The sequence below is a fragment of the Melozone crissalis genome, unplaced genomic scaffold (genome assembly GCF_028551555.1).
Source record: "Melozone crissalis strain CALT ecotype California unplaced genomic scaffold, PUWL_Pcris_2 ptg000004l_1, whole genome shotgun sequence".
NCBI lineage: Eukaryota > Metazoa > Chordata > Aves > Passeriformes > Passerellidae > Melozone > Melozone crissalis.
In genome coordinates, this window is record NW_026535782.1 from 43,418,271 (window position 1) to 43,433,418 (window position 15,148).

Consider the following 15,148-nt stretch of genomic DNA (forward strand, 5'->3'; position numbering starts at 1 on the left):
GAGGGACTGGGAACCCATCTGTGTGGGAGGGAGTGTTGCTGGGAGACTGCTGGCAGGCAGTGGTGTTGCCAGGAGTCTGTGGAAGGAGCCTGACTGGCAGGGGGTATACCAAGAAACAGGCTGAATAGCACACAGCACTTGTTCTGACTGTTGGAAACAGGTGTGCACGTCTGGAGTGACCGTTTGATGTGGTTAAAGACGTGCAAGCTGAGCATGCAGAGTCAGGCTTGTGGCCATAGCTGGCTGGGAAAGGCTAAGGGCACACACAAGGGTGTTGGTGTGGCTGCTATGCCTGGAACTGATCAAACCCAGAGGATCCCAGATGGTGGCACATGAAGAAACCTGTGGGAGCAGGGGTAAATTGCCTCAACCAGGGGCTTTTCTCACACCAGACTTTCACGTACACTTGGATCTTCCAAGTCTCTTTATCTTTCTGTCTAGGAGTCCTCTATGAAGTTATTTTGATTTTGTGGGCTGCCTTAGGATGTAATTCCTTTTAACTTTTCTTCTCCTCAATATGCTGATTAATGATGTAGGATGTAGGGGAAGCTAGAAGGCTAGTAGTTACTCAAGTTGAAGAATGCTGTTAAAATACAGCAGAACAGGTTGGTTATTTAATCTAAAGCATCTACAGCTAATGCTAAGCATTTTGTCCATCTTGTGTGTCGGCTGTTACTTGTTTGACACACACGTTCAGTCTGTATGGACTAGACTTTTAGGCTTTAAGGCATCTTGTCCTTTAACCATTTTACCATCTTGCTCAAACAGTACTGCTAACTTTAATAGAGCAAAAAGCTGTCATGGATGAGGTATGAGGCTTCCCTCCCATTATTGTGACTGACAAGCACAGCTGCTGTCACGTGTGTGAAGGCGATACCCCACACTCAACAGCCAGTGGATTTTTTAGCTGCTGACTTGAAGCCTGTGCTCCCATGGGATGATTCAGAAATTCCTTCAGCCGGGACAGATAAGTTCCCTGCTTGCTTTTAAGAACAAGGCCTGTGATTGGCAGGACAGAGGGAGATAGCAAAAGGTGTGGTCAGATAGGGACCTTTCCTGCTTTTCAGGCTGATAGCCTTTAGGATAACTGCAAAAGTAACAAAGAATGTGGGCGTAGCTTAAAGGTCACTAATAGAAAGAGGGCTTGATCTCGTTGGTCATATGTTACACAGCAATGTAATGTGGTCTGTAACAGGGTCCTTAAGACACAGGGTGGGAGCACCTTCTCATAGAAACTTGGCTAGCTAGATAGAATGATTTGAGATTAGTGGTAGTGTCTGAGTGAAAATACAGTGGTCTGGGAGCCTGAGGTCAAAGATCAGCAGTGAACTTATGTAAAATAAACTTTGAGAGTTGGAAGTCCATGCCTTTCTACACAGACTAAAACCCTGAACAGAGGGGACACAACAGACACTGGTTGGTGTCATGAGCTGAGGGTGAGCTTGGTTACGAAGGTTTGAATGTAGTGGAAAGCATTCGGAGTCTCAGGTTAGGGGCATAGAAAAGAAATTGGCACAGTATTAGTGTAATACAAACAGCTTCATATTTTGGAATCTCTATTTTAGGACCAAGTCTCATCTGTGGGGCTTTGTTTCTTGCCTGGCATGTGGCAGGAAGACCTCTCGGTCTTCATGTCCAAGCATCTGTCCTTTCTCTTGATACTGTCCCAAAGCACAGCTGAAAGACCTGGATTAAAAATAGGCTGAGGTACAGGACCTTATTTGGCCTACTTGGTCTGCCTATTGCAGCCCTTCTCTTAAACAGTTGACGCTCAGCATTTCACTTATTGTGCTGGGCTGCCTGATTTCTTCCCCCTTCCCCCTTCTTGGTTTACCTTAGTGCTCTTATCCCTAATGGAAACACCCAGCACAGTTAGCTGCAAGGGGAGATGCTAATTAGGCTGCAGTACCTCTGGCAGCTGAGCTGATCTAAGAGATTCACTGCTGTCAGAAAGGAGAGATCTGGCTCCAAGCGCAAACTCCCACTCCTATTTACTGTCTCTGGCATTCCTTACGTGAGCCACTTTAATTCACTGACCTGGCAGAAAGCTGTCCAATTCTTTTGCTGGATTAATGAATTAGAGCAGCTCTTGGAGGGATCCAGCAAATGCTGTTGTTGCAAGGTAAGCGTGTGGAGAGCATGGCCAGAAGCCGAGAGCAATTGTCAGCTCTCTGCATCTCCTGGTACTCTACCCGCAGAGGGAAGATTAATCATCTGCTGAACTAAAAAAGCTTGCTTGATAGTAAATGCAATGCACTTACTACTGCAAGCTGATTATTCAACTTGTTTCTCTTGTTAATGTCAGAGGGAAGAATTTGTATGTCTGTATAAATTACAGAATGCAGCTGGAGGTATAGAAGTAGAGGAATAAGTTTATGTAAATTACTTCACATGAAAATGGCAGGTGCTGTCGCCTCGGTGTTACGTTGTCATGAACCAGTATAAAGTATTATTTAATTACAGAGCACCGTGTCTCTGCTTCTTGATGTGCTCTACTGAAATGTACTTAAATCATCTGCTATGCCATGAAGGGGTATTGACTTTCATATTCTCAAAGAAGACACCTTCATGGTGGGGGCCCATATGTGCCATGTTCAGAAGCAAGATAGGGAAGGTGCTTGGTCATCTGGCTGTGCATTGTACATCTAGCAAGGGCTTAGAAAGAAGAGAGCCAACACACCAAGGATTCCTCAACTGACTTTTGCAACACATGGACAATGTTATAATGATGACTTCCCCTTGGGTATTTCTTGCCTAGACTGAATTTGCAGACAGTTTTCCTCTGTAATTACTTTTCATCCCTTTAATAATTAAAACAATTGCTCATGTGATGTATTTCAGGTGAAGAATGTGTTTAATGAATATCATTAGTTATTTTCTGATACTGCTAAGCAGGTAGACATGAGGAAGAACTAGCTTCAAATAAGTAGTTTGCTACTGATTGTTTGGCCAACTCAGCTTAGAAATTGCTGTCTTGAGGTTGCAAACCCTGACATTTAACATCAAGAGTTTGCTTTGAATATGAGGCAGATTGTCAGCACTTGCAGACTTGTGTCTAGTGAGGCAGATTTAAAAATGAGAAATAGGAAATAAATCAACAAATATCATTACGTTAGAGTATATAGCTGTGGTAATTCTGCTTATCTCTCGAAGGTTTTAGCAGATCTAGCAGAAGTACAGGGAAGGATAAAAGCAGTGATGAAAGGGATGTAGCACGTTTTTTATGCGAAGAAATGAAATCTTCACTTACAGAAAGAGCTGTCAGGACTAAAGGTATATGACAAGTACATAGAAGATTGTTTGGTAAGACGACTAAAATATGGAGCTTTCCCATTTTCACTTACTAGGATGCAAGTGGGAAATAACTGGCTGCCATGTATGGAAAAAAGAGCAGAGTTTACTACTTATTTTTTCCATATGATGAAGAAATTAGCATTGCAGCTCTTGTCCATGGGATGCTTTGCAAGTTGAGACATCAGCTGGCTTAGTTTGCTGGAGGAAAGTCAGGGAGCATTTGCCCTGTTCTGGTGTCCTTCCACAGGTGCCAAACATTTGGCTGCTGTTAGAAACAAGATAATGGGATGGATGGATCTTAAGTCTGTCACTGTGTGGCAGTTCTTCTGCCACTGTTGATGGAGTGGTGACCACTAGCTTGGGAAATTTTGCTCTCTCTTTCACCTTGTCAGGGCATCCCTGTTTTGCGAGGAATGGGCTGGAACTGCTCACAAAAGATTTGACAATCTGACCAGCAGAGCAGGCCTTTCAGGGGGCTCCATTTCACCACTTGATTGAGAGGGAAAAGAAAAAGCACTAAAGAATTTCTGGTTAGAAATGGCCATCTTTGAGTTGAAAATGTTACTGGACACGTCGGAGGTATTGTGCAGCACAGCAAAGCTCCCTATGTGCTTTCCTATGTTAGGTTTGTGTTCTGTGAGGTATGTCTTTAATGAGGAAAGTGAATAAAATTACTTAACCTTCCTAATGTCTGAAAATAGGTAACTAACAAAAAATATATATCAGAAAAAAAATACCACAAATTCACCTGTGTGGAAAATAATAAAAAGCCTTATTGAAGTTAATTGGTATGTTCTTAGAATTTTTGGTTTTGTTTTTTTAGCATACAGAATATTTTGGATGATAGTTAATTGTGCCAGTAAGTAGTGCCCAGTTTTTTTTTAATATAGCACTGCTGGCATCTCTGAAAACCAAGTAAATGGATATAAATGTAAAATTGTATTTACTCATGTTGAAAAGTGATAATTAGCCTTAAGGTCTTCTGTCTGCTGAACAAGTGTTTAAGCAGCTAAAGTTCCCATGGCATTTGCTATTGGATGTGTGGGACCTCAAACCTACGTTAGTAGAGTGCAGTGGGGCAGGAGATGGGTTCTGTGTCAAGAGCCTTATTCTTCTCTTGTTTTTCCATGAAACCTCCTCAGTGGGTATCTGTGCATTTGTGAGTGATTGGTTTTTTTGACACAGGTTCTTCACTAGAAGTTGTAGAGATTTTTCCACATTATCTGTGCTCTGCTTCATTGTGGGAAGATTGCCTTCTCCCAGTTGTTGCTTTTGGTCCTTGTCTACACAGTTCTTCAAGCTCTTGATCCAAACAAGGTTGGGTGTTTGGTTTTGGCTTTTTTTGGATCCAAGAGTGATTGAGGAGCAGTGGAGTGAGCACAATCTGTCTCCTAGATTTTGTAAGCCACCCAAATCCCCTTTTAAATATAGTTATTAGTTACAGTTTGTATTTTGTAAATATTTTCTTTGCAATGATTTATGGCTCTTAACCTCCTCAGTATGATTCACAACGTTTTGGACCGCCTGCTTCCTGGGGGAGAGAATGGGGGGTTGGTTTTTGTTTGTCTGGAACTTGGATCTGAAGCGGTTCCAGTTCTAGAAGCAAGTGGGAGATGGAAACAGAATGTGCTGGGTATTAATAATCTCTGTGTTGGTGTGTTGCACCATGTCTGCCTTGCCAGGGAGGCATCCCTCTGTCTAGCCACACAGATGAGATCTGCTTGGAGCTCAGGTGGTGCTGGAGCCCCTGCCTCCCTGCTGCTGAGGGGAAATCCTCAGCAATTGCTTGTTCACCTGCATTAGGATAGAGACCAGTTGAGAGGTGGGAAGGTGGTTGTAGAGCTGCCCCCAAACCTTTTGGAACACTCTCATGTTTCCAGGTGTCCTCCTCCCCTTTTACATGTCTATGTGCACAAGGGTAATCTGTGCTTTTCTTTGCAGCTGCCTCTTCTTGCTTAGGGTTTCCTTGCTGCTGGCAGGTGTAAGGGAAAAGCTGACCTAGGGGCACAGGCAGCAAGGAGTTAAAAGTGAAGCATATGCTTTGCTGTCCTGAGCTCTGATGTGCTTCTCAGTGACCTTGAGCAGAGCTCAGAGCGTTCCTGTGCAGGCATGAATGGCATTATCACCTGCATCAGTGCATGGTACACAGGCTGTGCTGAGGAGGTGCAGTGAATCCAGTACTGTTCCTAAGTGTGAGACCTTTGTTGCAGTGTGTTTGCATTCCCTGATGAGAGGCATTGGGACCTAGGGAATGTGTATTAATGCCCTTCTGGGCTGGCTCTCTGGAGAGGTCTCTTTCTTCACTGGGAAGTGCTGACATGAGGCCAGGAGCTTGAATGCCCTGTGGGGAAGGAGTCAAGGTGGGGAGTGAGCACTTGGTGAAATGAGGGCTTTCATCATCTGGTTTGGTCAGGGTAGCACAGCTGCCAGGCTCTGTTGTGTGGTGCCTGAGAACAGGCTCCAGGCCCTTCCTTTCATCTCCTTCCTAATGAATTAAGCCAAGGAATAACTGTAAAAGGGAAAAAAAAAATATCTGAAGAGACTGGTTTTTTCATTTACGTTGTAGTTGAATGTGTGGCAGTGGACAAATGTACTGAGCTAATGTTACAGTGGTGGAAAGTTCAAATCTTACCTTAGGGCCATGGATGATAGAGATGAGGGAGCTACAGCATAGAGAAGAAGATATTTAATTTTATGCTACTACTGAAAAATTAGGCTATGTGAAAGCATGAAAAGCATTTGGAGTCTCTCAGTGGAGTTAAAAACGTAACAGTGGACCAAGATCCCTTTTTCCTTCTATCATTTCTTCTCTTTGAAGCATTTGTCTCACTGTGCACGTCTCACGTGCTGCAGAATGAGTCCTGTGTAGCAGCAGCTCTCTGCCATATGCAGGAACAGCTGTGAGTGCTTTTGTGCAGGCCACTGTACATGATACATTGCACCCTTGGTAAAGGAGTTCTGCCCTCTGTCTGGGAGAAAATGGATGGGAGAGGAGTGCAAACAACATTCTGGCTTCCTCCCCTCTGGAAACACCCGATCCACTCCTGTGCAACCTATATTTTAATGTAGCTGTCCCTTTTAGCAGGAGTATTGGTGATTTTTGGGAGTTACTTTGGAGTACTTACTTGCAGGTGTTGTATGCAGTGGTGATAGATAAGCTACTCCTGTGTTTTGTCCTTCTTGGACAAATTTGCCCTGAGGAGCAGAGGACTCTGATGGAGGCATAAAAATAAGTAACCACTAAGTAGCTTGGTGTGATTTAATTGCAAGCCAGCTTCATTGATTCCTCCCCTAGGGTGTACTCTCTATGAGTTTGGAGAGCCTTTTTGTCATAGAGGTGAGGGAAGGAGAAGAGGTCGAACATGCAGGGGACAGCTTTTGGATAAGATCAAAAGGAAGTTTCTAAAATTTTTCTCTAAAATTTGATGTTTGGGGGTAATTGAGTCTTAGACAAATAAAAATGCTTCATTCTACAAGGCTTCTCCTGAGACTTGCACAGCTATGGGAAGTAGACATATTTGTCAGGGCAGTGTTGTCATTCTTCTGATCAGAGATAATTTATGTTAACCAGATCAAACATGTTTTGTGCTGCATGCACAACTCTACTGAAATGAAATGGAAAGCTGCCACTGCTCTGCTCAGCATGGCAAGACCCCAGTGCTCACTGTTTGCTTGCTCTTGTCTTTGTATATACACTTGCTTTGTAATCAATATGCGAGTTCAAGGTCATATCTTTAAGTGGTATTTCTAGGCAGAAGATATTTTCTTAGTTGCCAATTGAGTTTGTCTGTGAAGACATGTTTCCAAATGTTTGTGAAGTGTTGTATACTGAATTATGTGCAGAGCAACCTAGCAAGTCCAGTCAGTGGTTGGGGAATTGGTGTGGGCAACTCCCCTCAGGTTTCTTTCATGTTTGGTACACAAATTGCATATTTAAAACAGGTGGAAAGAAGGACCCAAACCAGCAAAAACCTCAGCCCTTACATCTTTAAGGCCCACATGTTTTCTTGGAAGTGCCTTAAAAAGACTGACTCTTAGCAATTACAGTCCTTGCCTTATTGTAGGACTTCTTTTTACTTGATGGGTTAAGGGGGAGGTCAGGTTGGCATCTAAAGAGTTGAAATTACACTTTAAAGGGCATCACACGGGTAGTCAAAGCTTAACTCCTGGGAGTCTGAGGCAAGCAGCAGGAGACAGAGTGAGTGGGTGGGTGCTCTTTGAATACCTTGGCCTGTCAGTGAATGCAGTTGGAAAGGGACAAGAGCAATAAAACCGACTAAATTGTAGTCTGCTTTGTTCTGTGGCTCTGAGGTTTTGAGGTCATCTTTCTCACTAAAGTGTGAAAAATGCTATTTTCTCATCAAGCCATTTTGCAAAGGGGCCTTGCCTTTATATTTGGTGCTGTGCTCAAATTTTAGCTCTTTTCAGTCTAAGCTCACACAAGCAGCTGAGGTTCTGTTCCCTACTTTTCTCCTGCCAGTAATCTCTATGCAGGCATTAGGACTCTCGTCTGGCACACAGATCTCCCTTTTCCTTCTGCCTGCTTCTTCACTTTTTCTGTGAACAAATACCCCTGGTGTACCCCTTGACCTCTCTTTGCCATGCCAGTCAGCACTTGAGAGCAGTGGAACAAATTGCCTTTCTTAGCTGTGGAATTGGTAGCAAAAAGCAGGACTTGGAGTTTTTCTAAATCTTGCAGTGGTGATGACTGTTTCCTGTTCCTGGGCTCACTTAAATGTATGCAAAAAGTTAATCAGAGACATCCGTAAGCTGTTCCTATATGGATTTTACCATTTAATTATAGACCTTCTTTTAGGGTAATGTTTCTCTGAAGGGAGCTTGACAGAGCAGATGCCGTTTTGCCTCGGGATGCACTTCTGGTATTGGCCCAGTGAAGAGCTGCCACTTCAGCTGTGGGATTTTGATGATTGCATGAACATCCTGCCACATGAGATTAGAGTGGCGGTGCTACCTCCCAGCTCCAGGATATGAGAGATCCGTCTCTTCATTAGAGCTTTCATATGGTAGCAGCTGAAGTGAGGAAGAATGGGCTAAAAGAGAGAAGCAATTTAAGAAAACCAAAGACAAATCTACTAAGCTGGAAGGTGATAGGAGGGGAGGGAGGCTGAGATCTCATTAGTGTTTACTCATGGAAAGGGAGGGGAAGAACAACAGATCGATTGTTAAGTGCTACTGGGTTTATCAAAATAATTGCCAGGTGCTAGATGGCTCCATTGCAAGTGCAGTGCTGATACCTAACAAGGGGCAGACAAGACATGTGAAAGGAAATTGTGATTTCTGCTCATGCTCACACTTTTGTCTTTTCTGATTTCAGCAGACAGAAGGAGGGGCACAGACGGATGGACAGCAATCACAGACACAGAGCAGTGAGAATACTGAGAGCAAATCCACTCCAAAACGACTTCATGTGTCTAACATTCCCTTCCGCTTTCGAGATCCTGACCTTCGGCAGATGTTTGGGGTAAGTTATGAGCACCTCTTCAGGCATGGCAGATTCTCCTCCTCCTCCACAGGTGGGACATCTGGTGCTGTGTATTTGTGTGAATGAAAAGCCCTTCCCCCTCAGTTTAGTCAGCACACTGTAATATATTTGCAGGAGTAGAACAATTGGTAGTGTTTAACTTAGCTGGTTAATACACATGAGAACTATAACAATGGTCTTCCTATTAAGATGTTCATAGAATCATAAAATGGTTTGGGTTGGAAGGGACCTGAAACATCATTCAGTTCAAATACCCCTGCCATGGACTGGTACATCTTCCACTAGGTGTGTTTAAAGCTCAATCCAGCCTGGCTATGAACACCTCCAGGGATGGGGCATACACCACTGCTTGGGGCAACCCACAGCTTCTCTGAGCAGCAATGTTCAGTGTAATCTAACAATAGGTTTGGGAAAAAAAACCAAAGCAAAATGAAACCTTACCTTATTTCTGAGTAAAGGCCAGGATTAAACACTGACTTGCAAAGCACTGTTTTTCAGTTGCATTAGAAGCATATTGAAGTATTTCTTTCCTCATGATCTATTTCTGTGATGAAAGATGGCTGCAAACAATTTGCCAAGCAGTGATTGCATGTGGAAAAGCTAGTGCAAGTCAGATGGTATTTTATATTGCGTATGATATACCTTCCATTGCTTTTGACCACATAGTTTGTCTTCCCTAATCCTTGGATGCTATTCATGGTTCTTGATTTATAAGCTCTTTGAGGAAGAATTTGTTTATGTGAGTACACGTGGTGACTCTGTCCATGTGAACATGGATAAATGAGCTAGATGTCTCATGACCTAACCTTCAGGTGAAGTCATCTATATGTCATATCATCATCAGGGAGTATTTGACTTGTTGATATAATATGATCCTGGGTTGATGGCATGTTTTAAAGTCTTCAGAAATATTTATTATTATTTATGAAGTTAACAGCTGCTGCCTTTTTAAGGTGCAGTCCAGTGAATGGAAGTCAGGAAAGCCCAAAGCTCTTGTCACTTTAGGCTTAGAGGGTATACCTTGGTCCTCACTTATAGCAGCTGCTTCTCCAAATTCTGCAGTATTTCTGTTTCAGTTGTTGCATCTCCTGAGCATCTCAGGTGTGGGTGTGTATGCATGCACAAAGGCACACGCTCACATGCAGAGTAATGTTGCAGTATTGTAAATGTGTCTAATTCATGGACTTCAATGCTGTAAATGAGAGAAGAATTTGGCTTATCTGTCTGTAGCTTGAACAGTCCAAAAGGAACAAAACAGTGGTCAAAATGCAGAAAGGCAAGGCTGCTATTCAGAGGGACCTGGCCAGGCTGAAGAAGTGGGCTGAGGGAAATGTTAATGTACTCAACAAGAGTGAATTTTCAGGCCTTTCATCATACTCAACTTTCCATCAACCAGGCTCCCCAGTTCCTTTCTGCAGCACTGTTCTCCAGCATCTCATTCTCCAGTCTGTCAGGACATCCAAGGTTGCCCCATGCCAGGTGCAGAATCTGGCACTTGTCCTTGTTAAATTTCATATGGTTGGTGATTGCCCAACCCTCTAATTTGTCTAGGTCTCTTTCCAGGGCCTCTCTGCCTTTGATTTATCAATTAGATACCGGGAAAATGTTAGGTTTTTTGTGAGGATGCTAAAATAGTGGAACACGTTGCCCAGATGGGTTGTGGAGCCTCCATCCTTGACGGTATCCAACTTGACTGGACACAACCCGGCCAAAAAGATCTCATTGTACCTGCTGTGAGCAGGGGATGCAACAAATGACCTCTGGAGTCAATTCCCAGCCAAAGCCATGGATCTGTGATTCTGCTGCATGAGGCCTGGGTTTGCTTCCATGTTGTTCATACCTTAGATTATTGTTATACTCTTGATGCCTGTGGGAATGTTTTCAGAATTAAACTCATCTGGCAATCTGTGATTGCTGAATCTTCTGCTCTGCTTTGTGGTTTTTCCAGCCTGCTTCTTGCTGTTTCAGGGCTGTGCAGCAGGCAGCTCTGTCCTGTTTGGACAAATGCTTGCTGAAATCACAGCCAGTTCTTGGACCACCTGCTCCAGTCTGTATTTATCATGTCCTGCTCTGTGCTACGGCTGCTCCCCTCTCCTGGGAGCTGCATCACTTACATAAAGTGTTCCCCTTTGCTGTCCCTTCTCCCAGGACTGGTGCTTAATTGACAGCTAGCCCTTTTCACACTTGTTCACCTTGATGCTTTTTTGCCATGTGCTCCTGGTGTGGGAGACATGGGTGAGATGGAATTACAAGGACACCCCTGTCTTGGTGGCTCTTGCCTATGCTTTGCAGGTTGGGAGGCCTAGGCAGTTTAAATTAACTGCTGTCCTAAGAAGTGACTTGTAGAAAATGCGCTCTAACTACTTGCTTTAAGATTTCTTCTCCTTTTTTGGGCCTACATGGTGCCCTTTTTGTGCATAGGAGGGATGGGGAATAATGCTATATGAATTGATTTCTGGTGTTTATTTTTTCTCTAAATATGATTTCAAGTTCCAGCACATTGATGTGATTTTAACTGGGTAAATGATATATTCTTTGTAAAACCTTTTGGTAGTTCACCTGGCCCTGTGGTTGCTGAGAGTTATGCCTGCCAGTAGAGTGTTCATCTTCTGGGACACATGATACCCCAAGTGCCATTTTTCTGTAATAGAGAACTTTGCTACTTTGCCAAGGAAATATGAATGATTCTTGCACATCTTCCTTTTTCTTTCAGTGCTGCCTCTCTCAGCATCCTCATAGCCTCGAGCAGGAGAGCATGCTCTCTGAATCCTGCTTGCTCCTATTTCTTTTTCAGGATCAGGATGCTTTCCTTTGGGTGACTCACTGAAACCTACCCTTACTCCTAAAGGGGACTCATGGTTGTCTGAGTCTTCAGCTGTGACTAGCCTGTAACCCCCATCTTCTCCCTCTCCCTTCTGTGTGTCAGGTCGCATCTCCTCAACGTCATATCTGAGAGACTCAAAATCCTTGCCTGGAGGGATTTTCCCAAGCTACTGTACAAAGAGAGAAATTGGGTAGACAGTAAAGCCATGGAGGAAGAAATAAATGTGATGGTAGGAAGGGAGTAAAGAAGTCCCCTCAAGGATGGAACAGCATGCGAGAGGTCAGCCCAGTCCTGGGGCACAGAAAATATCTAATGCTTTTGTCCAGACTTGAGTAGAGGTGGACTTGAGACATGTTGTCCCATGTGTGATTAAATGCATATTACATAATGCTTTCTAAACCTGCACCATTAGGCAGAGCTGCGCTTGTAAGGATTTCTTAACAAATTCAAATTATTTGGGTTCCGACGGCCTCTCAGCCATAATGTGTTTCTAACAGGTCCTTGAGATATCCTCAGGAAAAGACCGAGCATTTCCTTTATATATATGCATCTTACAGGGAGATGGTCTGCTTAAAACAGGTAATATTTACTTTACATTTCATGAGGCCAATGAAAAGACTTCCAGAAAGCTTCTAGAAGGAGTTGGTAGTTTTTTAATGCACACAGTTCTGCACCCACTGTGGAATAAATCGATAGTTGACCTTGTTCTTGCAGATAAAGAAGAGTTAATAGCTGACCTGAAGTCCCACTGTTGCCTAGGTACCGGTGATTGTTATTTGTCTGTATTTGCTTTGTGCAAACAGAATATGGCATCAGGCAGCACTGTAAGGAGCTTTAGAATAGTCTGTTTCTTGGAGTTTAAACAATTGGCAGGATAACTGCCCAGGAAGGTACCTTTAAAAGGGAAGTATTAATGGAAGCCATAAAGTATTCAGCAGCATCATACTGATGGCCAGGAAGGCATGACTCCACAGTTGGGGAAACTGTGGTAATAAAACTCAAAGCATTCTGCACTTTAGACAAGGAGGAGGAAGTAAATAGCAGTGAATATAGGTGCAAACTTCAGCAAAGAAGCAGGTGAGAAATTAAATGTGCTAGTCATGGAGATACTGGTGACCTAAGTTTAGAGAACCCATCAGGTTTTTTACATGCAAAGATAAAAGGTCTGTGTATGGGTACAGTATAAAATCTGGAGGTAGTTGTGTGTTTTTGGGGAAAAAACCCCACAAACAACAGCAAAACAAATCATGAAACAGGGCAAAAACAACCCCCAACTGATTGTGTTTAGAGTTTAAGAGGGGTTATTTTTACCTCATCTGGTTTTCTACATAATTAATAACAGAGAAGGATGGGACAGTACTCACTAATATTTGAAAAACAGCAGATCTAGATAAGGTATGTCCAACAATAATAGCCAAAGCAAGGAGTTCATTATTCATCAATACAAATTTTTTAAGGCAATTCTTGTAAGCTAGGGGAGTTGCAGAAGGGTGGAACACACCCACCAAGATTCACTATTGTAAAAAACCTGAAAGGGATGACCCAAAGAGCTGAGAACTCTTTATCTGTATTTTGATCCAAGATAAAAATAATTTTGGAACATATTAGAGAAGCCTATTAGAATCTGAAAAAAAAAATGTTGGTATCTATTTAGCAGAACTTTGTAATATACATCTTTGCAGACAAATGCTGTCTCGTCTATTTTGACAAGATTGTACAAAGCAATACTGATAGAGTGAAACATTGCTCAACCAACTGTATTTCTCCAAGTGACCAAATTTTAAGAAAAATAATACTTATCTCAAGCACAACACACATTAGAGGGATTAAAACCCTCTAATGATAGATAATAAAAAGTAGTAGTTACTTGGGAGATAGCTGTGATCAAGACTGTTTCTATTGTCAATTTCCCCAGGGATCTGTTTCTATCGCTGTCTTGTTTAGTATCTGTATCAGCCCATGGAGATGGTGCTATTAAAACCTTGCCAGTAAGGTTTGCACTTAGAAAACTATTTGAGGAGGAGGAAGGAGATAGATAAGGTTACTGTTAGAGAATGAGTAGATATGCCTGGTTGACTGATGATAAATCCAACAAAAACGTGTTTGATGCAGCTCATTGCAGAGCACTGAGTATGTGGGAACTGGACTGTGCTCCTAAGATGGAGAGCTTTCTTTGGAAAACACTGATTTGGGAGAGTACTAGTGATTGTTGAAGATAGTTGCTTCAATAATTCAAAGGGCTTATCAGGTTGAAGGAGGGATGTGATCTTGCTCATGTTCCAAATTGAAAAGACTGTGACTCCATAATTTTATTCAGTTCTGAGATCAGTTTAAGACCAAAAGAAATAAACTAGGACTTGGAAGGTGAGTGATTTTTTTTAACTTACTAAGGTATTAGGTACATTATTTACTCAGCTTATTAAAAAGAGATGTTAGGAGATGGTAAGTCATTTCTATACAAATGCTTATATATGGGTAATACCTGCTGACAAGGGATTTAGGTCTTGTTTAGGGTCATAAGATTTTCCAGTTGGAAGCTGAGATTTAACACAATTCCCCTTGAAATATGAAAAAAAAAATCATAGTCATTGAGGTTTATTTGAACAATGGAACAGTTTAGCAGGGAGAAGAAGAGTTGCCATCAGTGTTAAAAACAAATTAGCAACTCTTTTTTCAGAATCTTACTATCCATTTTCTGAGGGACATTCTTTGGCTAATGTGTGCAAGGCCCCTGACCTGATGGTAGTCATGTTCTCCTACACTGGTGGTAGGATGTTCCCTTCTGTTCTGGACCGTGTATGCAGAAGAAAGTTGATGTCTCCCCTCAACATATTTCTAGTCCTTTCAGCTTTGTGCTGTGATAGTGTCTGTGCTTGCACCTCATGGTTTGTAGCTTCAGCCCTTCCCTTTCATGCTTCAAGAAGCTGTTGTCCTCCCAGTGTAAAATTGGCTGGGATAGTCTGGTCATTTCTGGACTTTTGAGCTGGATGGACTTCAGAGTCTCCTGGTGAAGATAGAGGCAGGGTTGAACAGCCTTCAAGAGGAAGATCCTTCTGTTCCCAAACTGAATCTTGAATTGTCCCCATGACAACAAGCAAGTGGATTGTTTTGATAGTTCATATGGGTGAACATTGCACAAAATCTTTCTTACCTGTTGTGAGAGCAGCAGTACAAGGAGTCAGAATTGATGTTTCTCAGAATTTACTGTGGTGAAATGCTCTTCAGTTAAGAGTAAGATAAAAATAAGAGCTATGTTGATGAGGGTTGCGGATTAAGGTGGGTTAGCACAGTACGGCCTGTGAATTTTTGCAGACTCTGGCTTCAAATGGGGACCCTGCTTTTACTAAAACTTGCTCAGTCCATAGCTACTACTTCTGGACTGTTAGCTCTTTCTTCTGGGGAGCATAATCAACCCAATTGATGAAGAGGTTTTGTGTGTTATCAGCTACAGCAGTAATAACCCATAGATGTTTTCTGTAAAGGTGACTATTATGTCCCATTTAATTAATTTCAGTTAATGAAGTTAT

General features: G+C 42.5%; 1 protein-coding gene across 3 annotated transcripts in view; it reads left to right on the plus strand.

Annotated features, from left to right (window-relative positions):
- Positions 1–15,148, plus strand: part of RBFOX2 (RNA binding fox-1 homolog 2) — a 165,640-nt gene that overhangs the window by 110,947 nt on the left and 39,545 nt on the right. For all 3 annotated transcript variants that reach the window (XM_054279241.1, XM_054279222.1, XM_054279231.1), the window contains exon 4: positions 8,630–8,776. In XM_054279241.1, coding sequence (XP_054135216.1) covers positions 8,630–8,776 — 147 coding nt within the window. The remainder of the gene's footprint in view (positions 1–8,629; positions 8,777–15,148) is intronic.